General features: G+C 42.3%; 1 protein-coding gene across 1 annotated transcript in view; it reads left to right on the top strand.

Moving 5' to 3' along the window:
* The window catches only part of NEDD1 (NEDD1 gamma-tubulin ring complex targeting factor), a gene marked incomplete in the record, with an annotated part of 138,295 nt that extends 126,754 nt beyond the window's left edge, over window positions 1–11,541 (top strand). The window contains 1 exon segment of the mRNA XM_077472056.1: window positions 7,882–11,541. Within this exon segment, the coding sequence (XP_077328182.1) occupies window positions 7,882–7,986 (105 nt within the window).
* Between the last annotated feature and the right edge of the window lie 4,699 nt (window positions 11,542–16,240).

Below are 16,240 nucleotides of genomic sequence, written 5' to 3'. Positions count from 1 at the left end.
TCTTTACAGAGTAGTAAAAGAAATAACGTGTTGCACTGGTGGCAGGAATCTGGAACAGTGGGTGAACATCAGATTTTGCATGAAAATTGACAAAAGTGCGAGTGAAATCTAAGCTCTGTTACAACAGGCTTATGGTGAACATCATATAAAGAAATCAAGTGTTTTTGAATGGCATAGATGGTTTAAGGAGAGGCGGGACGTTGTCCATGATGATGCAAGAAGTGGGCAGCCAAAAGCACAAATGACAGATTCAAATGTAAACCGAGTGCAAACCCTCGTACACTCAGATTGAAGATTGAGTGTGAGAATGATGGCAGAAAAGTTGAACATGAGCAGGGAAACAGTGTGGCAGATTCAAACAGAATTTGGGAATGAGAAAGATTTACGCAAAGATGGTGCCTCGAAATCTTGACTGAACATCGGAAAGAACAAGGTCTTCAAATTTCCTCCGATTGTTTGCAGAATACAGAGGCATTTGACAGAATTCACCTGGCATGAAGAAAGCATGCATGTTCTGTTGTCAGTTCAAAATCATGCTGGTGTGTTCACTTTTCAAGACCGCTTTTTCTTTTGTGTTATATGTATTAAGGTCTTTGCTGTGCACCTGGTCACATTTTATGTATCCCTGATTTGTGTGCGATGGCAAGCATTGCATATCAGAATTCCATATATAGATATATAGTTATATATATATATATATATATATATATATATATATATATATATATATATATATACATATATATATCAATTTTTTTTTTCCTTTCTTTATAAATCACATAATCTCTGTTCTCAATTGCATGAGGGGCTTAGAGGGGAGGCTAGAGAAATTATTACACTGATCTTCCCAGTGGCTGTGCAGGGGGACATATCGGCACAAGTCTGATCGTTGGACAACAGGCAAGGCCGTTCTCCCAGTGCAGCCAAAAAAATGACCTAACCTGTATTAGATGTGCTCTCATGCCGAACGTGATCTGTTTAGGAAAGAATGGAGGCTGGCAGAATTATTTCACACAAAGGAAGCACTACAAAGTTAGCAGGATGTTTTTTAACACAAGTATTTTGCACAGCAGACACAGAAATATGAAATGTTGGGGTAGCACGTTATTCAAGTAATGTTAAGGGTCAAATTTTGACCTTGGCTATCCCCCCCCCCCCCCCCTCCTCCAGAGGCCTCTTGCCTCTCTCGTTCCTAGGTAAGCCTTTCAGAAGTGTTAAATCAGGGGATGCGCATGTTTTTTCTCCAGTGCATAAAGTGTGACCTTGTACTGTGTTTTTTATTTTTATTTTTATTTTATTTTTTCTGTTCTTCAAGAAATGCTATTTAAACCTATTAGGGATTTTCCATGCTTTGTTTTTATTCAAAAGGTTTCCTTTATTGTTGGCATTACTTGTGCTCGGAGCATAAGTAATGAACTTTCTTTTGTCGCAGGGGGATTAGGTTGATAGGACATGGACCGCCTTTTTGCCCAAGGTGACTTCCTCTATCCACCTTAAGACAAGTATGGGTTTCTTTTTTTGACAAACCTTAATCCTTATGAGCTGCTAGTACTTACAAATCATTCCAGCCCTCTGAGAATTGCACTCTGTTAAAATAGAGTTAATTACCTATGGGAGGGGCTAAAGTCTTCTCTGGATTCTCATGCCGACAATCTGGTCGGGATTCAGCCCTCTCCCTTCTCCAAGCAGAACAATCTGTGTGCACACAGCTTTAAGTAAAGCAGTAGTTCTGAAATGTATTGAATGTATTCTCTCTACTCATTGCTCAGTGTTAGTTTACTAAACAGACACAGTAAATGGGGGGACGGCAAGTGTAGAGAGCGTTTCCTGTGTTCATTCAAAGGGTCGCTGTGCATGAGAAGTGTTATATCCCCCTACCCCTTCCTGCTCATCATTCTGACAACCCCCCCCCCCCATCTAGAAGCCAACATAGGCTTTGAAAGCTGCTGCGTGATGTGGAAGGGGTTTGGAGGACAGAGAAAATCTAAGCCCATGGGGGAGGTAGGGAGCACTTGCAGAGAAGAGCAGATGCATGAAAGGAAAATTGCAGCGCAGAACATTAGACCAGCAAAGCTGCTGGAGGTGAAGAGACTGCAGTTTTTAACGTGCCTCCACGTCGGAGTTTTACCTGTTCTAGTCTAGCGGCTTGGAAGTGTCCCTGTTTCCAAGAGAGGGAGGGACTGAAAGGGGGTAGTTGTATCCACCCTGCTAAACTTTCAAACAGAGGATTCTTACTAGCTCATTACTGACAGTTCAAGTGCCTGTACTACACTAATTGAAGGAAGAGAAAATGTCATCAAAGCATGAGGGTAATATTTACTATGTGTACTATTCATTTTTGCTTTCCCATGCGTCTCCTTTAACCAGTTGCCGACCGCCGCACGCCGATGTACGTCGGTAGAATGGCACGGGCAGGCATAAGGACATACATGTACGTCCCTTGCCTCCCGCGGGTCGGGGGCCCGATCGGGCCCCCGCCCGGTGCCTGCGGCGGTCGGTTTTCGTCCGGGAGCGATCCGGGACGAGGGGGCGGCCATTCATTCATGGCCACCCCCTCGCGATCGCTCCCGACGAATAGAAATCCCCGGTGACATCACTTCCTCTCCTGTAATGTAAACACAGGAGAGGAAGTGATGTATTCTCTCCTCCGTGTCGGTATTTTTCGTTCCGACACGGAGGAGAGCGGATCGGTGAGTTGCACCAACACTCTACACACACAGTAGAACATGCCAGGCACACTCACACCCCCCCTTTACCCCCCGATCACCCCCCCAATTACCCCTGCCCCCCAGTCACAGTGACACAAATGTCATTTTTTTTTTTTTTTTTTTGCATTGGTGTCATTTGTGACTGTAATAACTGTTAGGGCAGTTAGAGTTAGCCCCCTTTAGTTCTAATGTACCCCCCTAACCCCCCCAATAAAGGTTTAACCCCGTGATCACCCCCCGTCGCCAGTGTCACTAAGGCTGGGTTCACATTGCAGCGGTTTATGAGAACGAATGTGATTCGCACCGCACTGCAGTGCAAATCACATCCGATCTCTGTGCGATTCGAGTTCAGCCATTCGCCGCACCCGCTGCAAATTCGCACGGGACCCTTTTTTTGGCCCGCAGCAGAATCGGATCGCATGGGTGTTCACACCATGCGATCCGAGTTTGCAGATCGCGCTGCGATATGCGAACTGATCTGGGGGTGTCAGTAACATTTCACTGACACTCCCAGCAGTTCGCATAGGGCAGTGTGAACTGCCGCCGGGAGGCATGCGATGCGGGAACCCGCCGCGGATTCGCGGCGTTTCCGCATCGCTCCAGTGTGAACCCAGCCTAATAAGCGATCATTTTTCTGATCGCCGTATTAGTGTCACAGGTGACGCTAGTTAGGCAGGTAGGTATTTAGGTTCGCCGCAGCTTTTTATAGCGCCAGGGACCCCCATATACTACCGCATAAAGCCCCCTGATTGCCCCCTAGTTAACCCTTTCACCAGTGATCACCATATAACTGTTACAGGTGACGCTGGTTGGTTAGTTATTTTTTTATAGTTTCAGGGCACCCGCCATTTATTACCCAATAAAGGTTTAACCCCCTGATCACCCGGCGGGTGTCATTTGTGACTAATAACTGTTAGGGCAGTTAGGGTTAGCCCCCTTTAGTTCTAAGGTACCCCCCTAACCCCCCCAATAAAGGTTTAACCCCGTGATCACCCCCCGTCGCCAGTGTCACTAAGGCTGGGTTCACATTGCAGCGGTTTATGAGAACGGATGTGATTCGCACCGCACTGCAGTGCAAATCACATCCGATCTCTGTGCGATTCGAGTTCAGCCATTCGCCGCACCCGCCGCAAATTCGCACTGGACCCTTTTTTTGGCCCGCAGCAGAATCGGATTGCATGGGTGTTCACACCATGCGATCCGAGTTTGCAGATCGCACTGCGATATGCGAACTGATCTGGGGGTGTCAGTAACATTTCACTGACACTCCCAGCAGTTCGCATAGGGCAGTGTGAACTGCCGCCGGGAGGCATGCGATGCGGGAACCCGCCGCGCATTCGTGGCGTTCCCGCATCGCTCCAGTGTGAACCCAGCCTAATAAGCGATCGTTTTTCTGATCGCTGTATTAGTGTCACAGGTGACGCTAGTTAGGCAGGTAGGTATTTAGGTTCGCTGCAGCTTTTTATAGCGCCAGGGACCCCCATATACTACCGCATAAAGCCCCCTAATTGCCCCCTAGTTAACCCTTTCACCAGTGATCACCATATAACTGTTACAGGTGACGCTGGTTGGTTAGTTATTTTTTTATAGTTTCAGGGCACCCGCCATTTATTACCTAGTCTCACTAGTGTACCCCTAAATTTAGGGGTGTCTACTTTCCAAAATGGGGTCATTTGGGGGGGGTTTGTGCCATCTTGGCATTTTATGGCCTTCAAAACTGTAACGCCCTTAGAAAGCCTGAAGGCGGTGCTTGGTTTTCGGGGCCCCGTACGCGGCTAGGCTCCCAAAAAGTCCCACATATGTGGTATCCCCGTACTCAGGAGAAGCAGCAGAATTTATTTTGGGGTGTCATTTCACATATGCCGATGGCATGCATGAGCAATATATCATTTAGTGACAACTTTGTTAAAAAAAAAAAAAAAAAAGTTTGTAATTTTCCCGCAACTTGTGGCAAAATATAAAATATTCCATGAACTCAACATGCCTCTCAGCAAATAGCTTGGGGTGTCTACTTTCTAAAATGGGGTCATTTGTGGGGGTTTTGTGCCATCTTGGCATTTTATGGCCTTCAAAACTGTAATAGGTAGTGAGAAGTGAACTCAAAAATTTACGCCCTTAGAAAGCCTGAAGGCGGTGCTTGGTTTTCGGGGCCCCGTACGCGGCTAGGCTCCCAAAAAGTCCCACATATGTGGTATCCCCATACTCAGGAGAAGCAGCAGAATTTATTTTGGGGTGTCATTTCACATACGCCCATAGCATGTGTGAGCAATATATCATTTAGTGACAACTTTGTGTAAAAAAAAAAAAAAAAAATTTTTTTTTTGTCATTATTCAATCGCTTGAGGCAAAAAAATAAAATATTCAATGGGCTCAACATGCCTCTTATCAATTTCCTTAGGGGGTCTACTTTCCAAAATGGGGTCATTTGGGGGGGTTTTGTACTGCCCTGCCATTTTAGCACCTCAAGAAATGAGATAGGCAGTCGTAAACTAAAAGCTGCGTAAATTCCAGAAAACGTACCTTAGTTTGTAGATGTGACAACTTTTGCGCAAACCAATAAATATACAATTATTGACTTTTTTTTTACCAAAGACATGTGGCTGAATACATTTTGGCCTAAATGTATGACTAAAATTGAGTTTATTGGATTTTTCTAATAACAAAAAGTAGAAAATATCATTTTTTTTCAAAATTTGCGGTCTTTTTACGTTTATATCGCAAAAAATAAAAATCGCAGAGGCAATCAAATACCATCAAAAGAAAGCTCTATTTGTGGGAAGAAAAGGACGCAAATTTTGTTTGGGTACAACATTGCATGACCGCGCAATTACCAGTTAAAGCAGCGCAGTGCCAAAGTGTAAAAAGACCTCTGGTCATTTACCAGCAAAATGGTCCGGTCTGAAAGTGGTTAAGAAGAACATTGTCTTCTCATTTCTCTGTCCTAATCCTAAGCATCTTAGACTGCCCTCAATTGCATGACTGTGGCTCATATGGTGAAGCTACCCCTTTGCTACAGCATTCTTTCATCAAACTCTTGTCTTACCTGTGAACCCTTTTAAGGGGCAGGCTTTGTCTCATTCCACCATTGCTAGGTGGATTTGATACTAATCAATAAAGCCTTCTGCCTTAAGGTAAGGGTTTCAATAAAGCCTCTTTCTGCCTTAAGAGAAGCAATTTTTTTCCCCTTTTCCAGACTAGGCACATTCTGAAGTTTTTAGTGCTCATGGGCCTACCAGCATCAGGCCAGTTTTAACAGGTGGCTGATGGGCTCTGTTGGCCACTGTTTGCTGTGTTGACCACCCCTCATGGGATTGATTTTTGATGCTCCATTGGTCTAAGAATTGGCCTTCCTGTACTCTGTGAGACATGAAGATAAATAGGATTTTCTCTTGCCTGTAAACATTTTTTGAAGTGCATCGCAGCTTTGTATTTTTCAGTGTCCATCAACTGGAGGCAGAGTATAACCCATTGGTCTAAGAACAAGTCTATGTCCTATAATGTACTTCAAGACTTATTTTTCTTTTTTTAACTCGGTTGTTTAAATCACTTAGGCTCCTTTCACACGCGGCGGATCAGTGATGATCCGCCCCGTGGATATCCGCTTGCACAGCGGCGATCGCTGGAGCTATCTCCGCTGAGCAGGCAGAGGACAGGTCTGTCTCTGCGCAATGCGCAGGGACAGACCTGTCACAGTGCCGCTCTCCCCTATGGGAGATCGGGTGACGACGGACCCCAGTGTCCGTCGTCACCCGATCCAATCCGACAACGGGTGGAAAAATAGCATTTTCCTCCGTCACACTTTTTCGGATCGGAGTGGCTCGGATGTCAGCGGACATGTCACCGCTGATATCCGACGCTCCATAGAGCTCTATGGAGCATCCGTTCAGGTCCGCCTGAAAAACTGACAGGTGGACCTGAATACTATGCAAATATGACATAAACAAGAGCAGGAGGGAAGGAAAGGGAAGGGAGTGGGGAGGGTGGCAAATTTTACCCATAATCAGTAGAATGCAAAAGCTGCAAAGTGGTGTGACAATATGATCTAGAACCCTCAGGAGTGGAAGCAGAGTAATGCGCATTTAAGTGGTGATCACAAAGCATTATATAATAGCATAGTGGTGAATAAGGCTACCTATTAGTTACATATGAGTTAGGATAGGCCAGTAGTCCCCTAACAATTAAGGGAGGAAGAAATCAAGGGGCTTGTTTGGAGCTGGTAGTTTAAGTTTGCCTAAAGAGTTAGTAAGATCTTGTTCCAGATACCATTCAGTCTAGTGAAAAGGGCGTATAGCAGAAGATGGTTCTTCCTGGGTAAATGTGAACTCCATAGATTTTCACCTTCTGGCAAAGAAGCATTGAGTAGCCTAGCCTTTCTAGGTTATAAAGTGACAGGAACACCAGTTTTACAGTCTGGTAGCCTCAGCAGCCTCTGCCCCTCCCTTCAAGAGATGACTGTGTCTCTAATGAGAATATTGGATCTGAGGCGAGACAGCAATGCCCTTCATCTGGAGTGGAGAAAGGCAAGAAGGTAAGCTGGGAGAACAGGGCATCCTCAATCGTATGATTAAAGAGACATTTCAGATATCAAGTCCAGGAACAATTGTAAGATCGTAAATTGGGCAGGCCTGCACCACCATCGAACTTGGGGAGACAAAGCTTTTGGCGAGCTATGTGTGGTTTCTTTATACTTTATACTTGTTCTGAGGCAGTTATTTAAAATGTATTCAAGATAGAGTGCCTGCATATGTGTCCAGGCTACTAGCATTTTCAGATCACCAATTGAAGATCCATTATTTTCTTATGACGATTTCATTTAGGTTCGCAGAAGCTCATTTTTAATGTTACTTCTTTGTTTCTGATGGCATTGGTTTCCAAAACATGACAAAATAGGATTTCAATTTCTCTTTCAACTCCTGTAACCTAAGTTACACAAATCTTTTCAGCATAACATTGCCTGCTGTTCAATGATTTCTAGTCTCTGAAGGTTTAAAAGTGTTTATTTTTATGACTGGAATATGCTGCTATTTGTGTTTTAAGTGGTTGCTGTATTTTTTATTTACATTTAAATGAAAAGTTGCATATAAATAATATATTAGTGGTTTGCTGCATTTTACTGCACATCTAAACTTTTTGCCTATGTGTCTGCTTTATCCATTCTTTTCTCCTCTTTTAGACTGAAATACAAATGCTTCTTGAACGATACTCTATAAACGAAAACTTAGTTGCAGAGATAGAAAAGCTACGTGAAGAGAATAAAAGGTTACGTTCTAACTTTTAAAACCCAAATCAAAAGCCTTTTATGGAAATGACAAGACAAGAGTGAAGTTTTCTCTCAGCTGTGCTAAGTGTTGATAAAACTTCAAGCAGAATTAATTTATGGTGGCAATGCAGTGTTCACTGGCAACAAGTGTTTACAATGCTGGGAGGAGCGGCGTTAATGGAACTGTAAAGAAAAAGTGGCAAATATTGAAAAGTATTATCACTGTGTGTAATGTATAAACCCTTGGTTTGACCTTGGGAATGGGTATCCATATGTTAAAGGGCTGTTACCCCCAAAAATGATACCTTTGTTCTGTACAAAGGGACTTTGTTGGTAAATGCTATATGTGATGAGACCTGCTTGTGTTTTTAAGCTCTGACACTCCCTAAACTATGCTAACACCACCTAATGCAGTAGGAGAACTTCTATTCACCCTGCTGTATCCCCCTAAAAGTAAGATAAATGTTCTTCAAACAAAGTCTACGAGAGTATTTCTAGATTTATGAATCAGAAAACCCACTAGCATCTACCAGATATGAAAAACTGATATTGGGAGGGGACTGACACCCCCCCCCCCCCCCCCCCCAGATCTGAAAGTAGGCTGTATGTAAATTCCAAAATAAAGAAAATCTGGTGTCTTACTGTCATATTTTACAAGAGTAGTTTTACATTTATAGATCAAATAACCCACTAGCAATCTACCAGAATTTTGTTTAACCTCAGCCAAATCTCCAGATCATGGTGGGACACTATAGTTGCACTATGGCTACTTAAAGCTGAACTCCTGGTGAAGCAAAGATTGCTTAAATACAAGAGGTATGTGTATTCTCTCTTGGTTTGCTTTGGGTATTCCTTCCAGATCTGTACACTAATCCAGTGTGAAATGATGCCTCTATGCAGGGGTTATGCGCATAAAGACCAGTCACTTACTCTTTTTCCTTGTGCAATGTGACTGGTTTTGTATCCACCCTCCTCCTGTCGTTTTCTTCAGGCAATCTATACTGGGTAGACCTGCTGGACCCCTCTTACAGCTTTGCACAGGTTCTATGCAATATAGTGATGTTATCTCTAATTGTATAAGCTTTTTATTTGAATAAAAATGCTTGTGGCTAAAGTTTAGCTTTACATTGGTACATTCATTCAGTCTAGGTTCACACTAGAACGCGGTGTGGGAAACCCACGATCCGTGCGTGTTTCCCACAATGCGTTCAAAATACATCACAGTTGAGACCTGCAGTGAATGTCAATGTTAATTTAAAGACGCCTTAAACGCAGGTCACAAACGCAGTGCGTTTGCATGCACCGGATCGCATGGTAAAGTCTATGCACTACTTTTGGTACGATTTGAGCTCATTCAAAATGAATGGGCCTAAATTGCACCACACTGTTCGCATGTGAATCGCACAGGAATGCCCAGCACGTTCCATTGCAATTCATAGTGTGAACCAGGGCTTATTGTATAGAATGGCTATGTGATAAATGTGTTCTTAACTTATCAGTAAGGTAATGTTGTGTGATGATCTTTTTTGCACATGGCAACCTTCCACTAAACTTGTACTTTTTTTTTTTTTTTTCTGCAATGTTCTAATGTCTTTTTTTCAGCTAGTAAGTGTATGTAAAGCAATAAGTAAATATTTCTTGAAGCAAAGTATGTCTTATTCTTAGGTTTGCAAAAAACAGAGTGGGGTATAAATGATTTATTTTGCATTTCCTGTTTTTATATCTAAATTGGTAGAATTTTATATTTTTGGAGACTTCTTAAAGTTAACCCCACAGTTCTTAAAGAGAACACCCCTCAATCCCTTTTCTATAAACTTGTACACCTGAATAGGGTAGAAATAAACCTTCATACTTATATTTTTGTGACTTTTTCTTCATACTTTATTTTTCTTTTACTATGGTGCTAGATTGGGTCCTTGTTCCTAGGCCTGCATTTTGAAAATTATTATTATACTGTGCATGCACAACACTACAAGCATATGTTGGGTAACAAAAACCTTTCCCTGAGATTTCAAGGAGAAACCATTTTTTTCCCCCTCGGCACATAAATGTAATTTCATTACGCATTCGCCAAATAACAATACTGAAATCTTACAGTATTTATGTGGGATTTCCCTGAATGCAATTGCAACATTGCCTTCGCAGAGGGCATCTGTGTGGCTAGGGCTACTTCACCATTGGCTTTAGGGAAACGAGGAAGTAAAACAAAAAATGTAAGCAAAAAAACATTTTTTAACGTGTTCGGCTCGGGTTCACATTTTGGCATTTTTGTTTTTGTGTGTTTTTTTTTTTTTTACCGCGTTTTTCATGCTACACCCATAGAGCCTCCCATTCATTTTAATAGCGCCACAAGTGCAACATGCGTTTTTGTGAACAAACGCAAAATGCACGCTTTTGTTCATGTTCACAAAATGCTCAGATTTGAATGCAGCCTAAAGCCTCGTACACACGATCGGATTTTCGCCAGGGAATTGTATGGTTGACAGACTGTTTGCCTAAAATCTGACCGTTAGATTGCTCCTTCAGACAATTGTCCAACTTTCCGCCAACAAATGTTGGTTGGCAGGCTAGTAAATTTTCAGCGGACAACGGTCTGTTGTCATATTTCGTATAGTCTGTACACAAGTCCGCCAAATGTCCAAAGTACAAATACGCATGCTCAGAATCAATGCTCACCAAACACATTACCAGAAGATGCCCAAAGGGTCTTCCAAGAGAGGGAGGGGCTGAAAGGGGGCAGTTGTATCCACCCCCGCTAAACTTTCAAACAGAAGATTCTTATTAGCTCATTACTGACAGTTCAAGAGCTGAAATTCCACGTAGTACCTACGTTCGTGTTTGGCCAACAATTGTGTGCCGTTAGTATGCAAGTCAAGACAAGTTTCTGGCACACGCCCTTCGGACAAAAGTCTGAAGCTCTGTTGGCCAGCAATCCGATTGTGTACGAGGCTTTAGGCAATCTAACAATAGCATGCAGAGGTGCATGCTGATGTGAAATTTAGGGAAAGGAAAGAAAAATCATAAGAACATGTCAGGGAACTTTGCTTTTGAAAGGATTTCTTTGTCTAAAAAGCAAATATACTTTTAACAATTGTGTGTATTTAAAGTGTTTCATTGTATTTTTCAATGATGTAAGGACTTTGAATACTTTTTTTGTGACGTTTTTACTTGCTTTGTGTGTATTTGTATATCTACATAATTGTACAAGATTTCTATCCACTCCCTATGTTTCTTTCTGTTTGTTATTTCAGGTGACTAAAATGTGTCTGTAAAATGTATTCTATGTTGCGGAGTGTGTTCTAATTATCCCAAAACTTTTATTTTAGATCTGATATGAAAAGTAATTTTATTTAAATCATAAATATAAATGCTTTTTTAATCCTCTTCAGCACTACATCAATATTATGTAATAAGAGAAGAAATGGCACTCTGGCTAAGTCTGATTGATGTCTAGTCAAGCATGATAACAAAAATTAAAAGGTGTACCAAGAGACTCACGGTGCCTTTATGGTGATATTAAATCACTGAATGATTTAATGACCTTGAATTTTAATAAATTGCTTTTATTTTCAATCATAGTGATTTGGAAAATTTTCAAGCTCAGTACATTTTCTTTTTGCTGCCCTGGTTTATCTTATACACATGTTAAGAACTGGTTATGGAAATTCATGCTTTTTCAAGCACAGCAAGTGTCACACCATACCCTCACCTGTTTACACAATTATTTGCTACCAGAAGATTTTGCAAACTGTAATGTATTTGTTTAATACAGCCAGACATGTTCTATGATCACTACATTAATTGTTAATTGAAAAGGTATTTCTCATAAAGGTGCAAGGTTGGAAGTTTTTTTTCTTTTGCTAGAATATCCTACTGTTTCATTTAGATGGAAATCTAGACTTTTTTGCCTAAAGTGGGTTTAAAGTCTGTGTTTTTGAGCAGATTTTTCTTCCTGATTTTGAAAACCTTAGCAATGTACAGGTAATCTGTAATCAAAGCGAGGAACTAACTTTGGCAGTTGCCACAAAGACGGGTATCCCCATTGAGAGATTTTTTTTTTCCATCCATCAACTGTCATGACCAGAATTTGAATTTTCATCTCTCGATCTTTCAACTGGGACACAGATGACAATAAAACCCAACAGAGGTTGTGTTCTTTAGAATTGGTGTGTCTCTTGTATCTGGTGAGAAATACGATGCATTTTCATACTGTATCTAGCAGATTGCACACCTGAGTACCTTATGTTAGATTAAGTGCCAGTCATTATCCGTACCAATTTACTAGTTCTCATGAACATAGAGAGTACTTAGAATTTTGGTGGTTTAAATCAACAGTATCTAAAGACCTCCCTTACTACTTCAAATTTTACCTAGTGCTGTAAAAATGTCTAGCTTACAGATATAGCAGCTTACAGACAAGTGTAATTCATGATACACTTACTAACTTGCTGTTTTTTCTTGGACGTAAGTGTACCTAGAAAGGGGCTTGACAATTTTGCTTTGAATGTAGGAGCCAACTAAAAAAGTTAGAAGCCAGTTTTTTCTTTTAAATTAACAAATCTTACGGGTGGAACATGTAACATGTTCCTGAAGGTGAACTTCTCCTTCAACCCTTTAACAGCCATAGCCATTTTTTTTTTTTTTTTGCACACGTTTAAAAAAATAATTTTAGGCCTGAAGATTACATAAAACCCCCAAATATATATTTTCTGAAAGCAGACACCCTAGAGTATAAAATGGTGGTAGTTCCAATTTTTTATGTCACACGATATTACCACAAAAGTCTAGGAAAAAACATTTCATTAAACAGACACCTTAAAAGTAGATTTTAAGGGGCACAAAAATGCAATAAATTGCCCAATTTATTGGTAAAATATAAAAGCCAAGGTTGCACCAAGTAAATAGATACTCAACATGTTGAACCTTAAACATGTCAGTACCCTATATTTTCCTATGGAGGCTTTTAAAACATCGCCTATGGTGCTAGAATTTTGGTCTCATTCTGGTCAGTGTGGCAATATGTAACGTGTATCACAATTAACATTTTCAGGTGTAGACACCCTGTCGTTTGTGTTTGTACATGCGTATATGGGGGAGTACATTTTATGTGCTTGGGTGTAACTTTATAGTTTTTTTTATTATTTTACTTTTTTTCTTTATCGTACATCATGAGACACAGAGCCTTAAGTAAATACTTAATGGGTTATAGGCCACCTTCAGGTGCTGACACTGGCATACCCAATACAGGAAGTTCACTCTCCTAAACCTCTCCTTTTTCCAGGAGTACCTCAGTCTTTTCGCCAGTGTCTAAGGTGTCGGTCACGAGTGAAGATGTGCTCTGAGGAGTTCCAGGAGTAATCCATGTTGGATTTAAATAACCTCCACAACCGGATCCATCCACGCCACTGTGGCCACAGGATGGTACCCAGGCCTCGCATGGAAGAATGAGGTTTTGCCTGTAACACTTCTCTTTAAGGGCTGGACCCTAGAAAACAGGAGACTTTTTGGTCTTACTACATTACCTAAAGTTGTCCTGTCCAAAGGAGTAGAACCCCTATTAAAAGGGACCCGGTCTTTGAAGGTTTAACGTGTCCTGCCATGATGGGTGGAGTTTGGATCTGTCTGTTTTAAGCAGTATCCTGCAGTGAGGAAAAGGTAAGAGAAAAGCTTATGAACTGCAAAGTCCACCTATACCTTTTCTTTCATATTGACATTGTAATGCCTTAAAGCCTCCTCCTAGAGGGAGTAAGAATTCACATACCCTTTCAGCAGCTCCGTGTCCAGCCACAACAGTGTGGTGTGTCCTAGCAGCAGGAGGGGGTTCATTATTTTCCTCTCCCCTTAATTGGGTAAAATGAGGGGCTGGGGATACATGTACAGTGAAGGTACATTACATCCAGATCAGTTTTGAACATTTCTCAGTGTGACAGCACTAAAGGCTGATTCACACTTATAGTAAGCCTCAAAGTGCTAAGGACCCCAACCCCCCTTGATGGGTGCGGGGTGGCTTTCTTAGATAAACAGTTTTATGTTCTTGCCTTTTATTTAAATGCGATGCGAGGAAGCTAGCCTTTCTCAGGGAGAAAATAGAAATGCTGCATAGAGGCTGCAGCCTCCTCTCCCCCTTCAGGTCTGTGTCTCAGACCTGAATGCTGTGCCGTCCACACGTGCAGGCTGAGGTACTTTATGAAAAGAGGAGGAGGGCCGGGTTGATGGAAGGGGCGTGGCTAATACGGTCGGCACCGTGTGCGGACTCGGCGTCCTTGTGGAAGCATGGTGCACTGATTGCCTGGAACAAAACAATCCAAGATTTAGACTTGCCAATGCGGCTGCCCCCGAGAGTGTCCCAAAGCCTCCGTTGGTTACTAACCCAGAATCTGCTGAAAGGAAATCCTTCAGACCAATTATCTGAAAAGTAGTAACGACAGATGCCAGACACTCAGGCTGGGGAGCAGTACTAGAGAAAACAACTGGCCAGGGACAGTGGTCAAGATCCGAAAGAGCCCTGCCCATCAACATCCCAGAGATTTGGACAGTGTGTCTGGCTCTGAAAACCTGGACCTCCAGGTTAAAGAATGGTCCTGTCAGGATCCAATGCCACAGCTGTGGCCTATATCAATCACCAAGGGGGCACCAAGAGTCTCTCAGTTCAGAGAGAGGTTAACCACATTCTAACTTGGGCAGAAAAGAATGTCCCATGCCTATTGGCAGTTTTCATTCCGGGGGTAGAGAATTGGCAGGCGGACTACTTAAGTCGCCAGCAGTTATTCCTGGGGGAATGGCCTCTTCACCCGACGTTTTTTGGGCTGTTTGCCAAAGATGGGGAGACACCGGATGTAGATCTTCTAGCATCCAGATTCAACATTAAGTTAGTCAACTTTTTGTCCAGGACAAGGGATCCACTCACATACGGATCAGATGTGCTGGTAACCCAGTGGGATCAGTTATCACTGATCTATGCATCCCCCTATTCAGTTGCTGCCACGACTTCTTTGCAGGATCAAGCTGGAAAGAAAGCCGATAATTCTGGTAGCACCAGCATGGCCCAGAAGGTCATGGTACGCAGAAATCGTAAAGATGGCAGTGGAGGGTCCATGGCCCCTCCCACTAAGGCCAGACCTGCTCTCACAGGGTTTGATATTCCATGCTACTTTAAGAACACTAAATTTAACGGCCTTGCTATTGAAACCCACATTCTGAAGAAACGTGGGCTTTCTGGGTTAGTTATCACTAACCAGCTTCCAGAACTATATATTCGAGTTTGGAAGGCTTATGTTTCCTATATATCCTAGGCAGAATTCTTGCCTTTCTACAATTAGGCATAGAGATGAAGTTGGCCCAGAGTACCATTAAGGGTCAAGTCTCAGCCTTATCGATTTTATTTCAACTTGCTAAGCATTCTTTAGGTCAGGATTTTATGCAGGTGGTGATGTGGATTAATCCACCAGTTAAATCCCTTGGGACTTAAATTTTAGTTTTGTCAGTGTTATAAAAACAGCCGTTTGAACCGATACAGCATATTCCCTTACCCCTTCTGACAAGGAAGTTGGTATTTTTGGTTCCTATATCCTCAGCAAGGAGGGTTTCAGAATTGGCTGCTCTCTTGTAAAGAGCCATATTTGATTATTCATGAGAACAGAGTGGTGTTACTTCATCGTCCAGGATTTTTGCCAAAAGTCGTTTCAGGTTTTCACCTGAGCAAAGATAGCTGCTCAGATTCGTAAGACTGATGTCTTATTTATTCTGCCAGAGGGTCCTAAGGAAGGACAGGCAGCATTGAAATCCACTGCCACTAAGTGGATTCAACAAGTGATAATTCAAGCTTATGATTTAAAGCAGTGGTCATCAACCCTGTCCTCAGGGCCCACTAACAGGCCAGGTTTGCAAGATAACTGAAATACATCACAGATGATATAATTTGCTGCTCAGTGATTGCAGTGTTCTAGTCTGCATCTCCCCAAGGTAATACATGAAGCCTGGCCTGTTAGTGGGCCCTGAGGACAGGGTTGATGACCACTGATTTTAAAGGGTAAAATTTCCCGTTTCAAGTTAAGGCGCACTCTACCAGGTCGAATAGTGCTTATTGGGCAGTGCGTCACCAGGCCTCCATGGCTCAAATCTGTGAGGCCGCAACTTGGTCTTCAGTGCATACATTCACAAAATGTTATCAAGTGGATGTAAGGAGGAATGAGGATATCTCCATTGGGCGCAGTGTGCGCCCTACGGGTTGTTTCTCCTTCCCCTCAAGTAGCATTACTATGGGATGTCCCAT

This window comes from Lithobates pipiens, unplaced genomic scaffold, assembly GCF_037356315.1.
Source record: "Lithobates pipiens isolate NorthernLeopardFrog02 unplaced genomic scaffold, aLitPip1_a1.2 Scaffold_8, whole genome shotgun sequence".
Lineage (NCBI taxonomy): Eukaryota > Metazoa > Chordata > Amphibia > Anura > Ranidae > Lithobates > Lithobates pipiens.
Note: the sequence above shows the minus strand (reverse complement) of the source record. Positions and strands in the feature narration are given on the sequence as shown.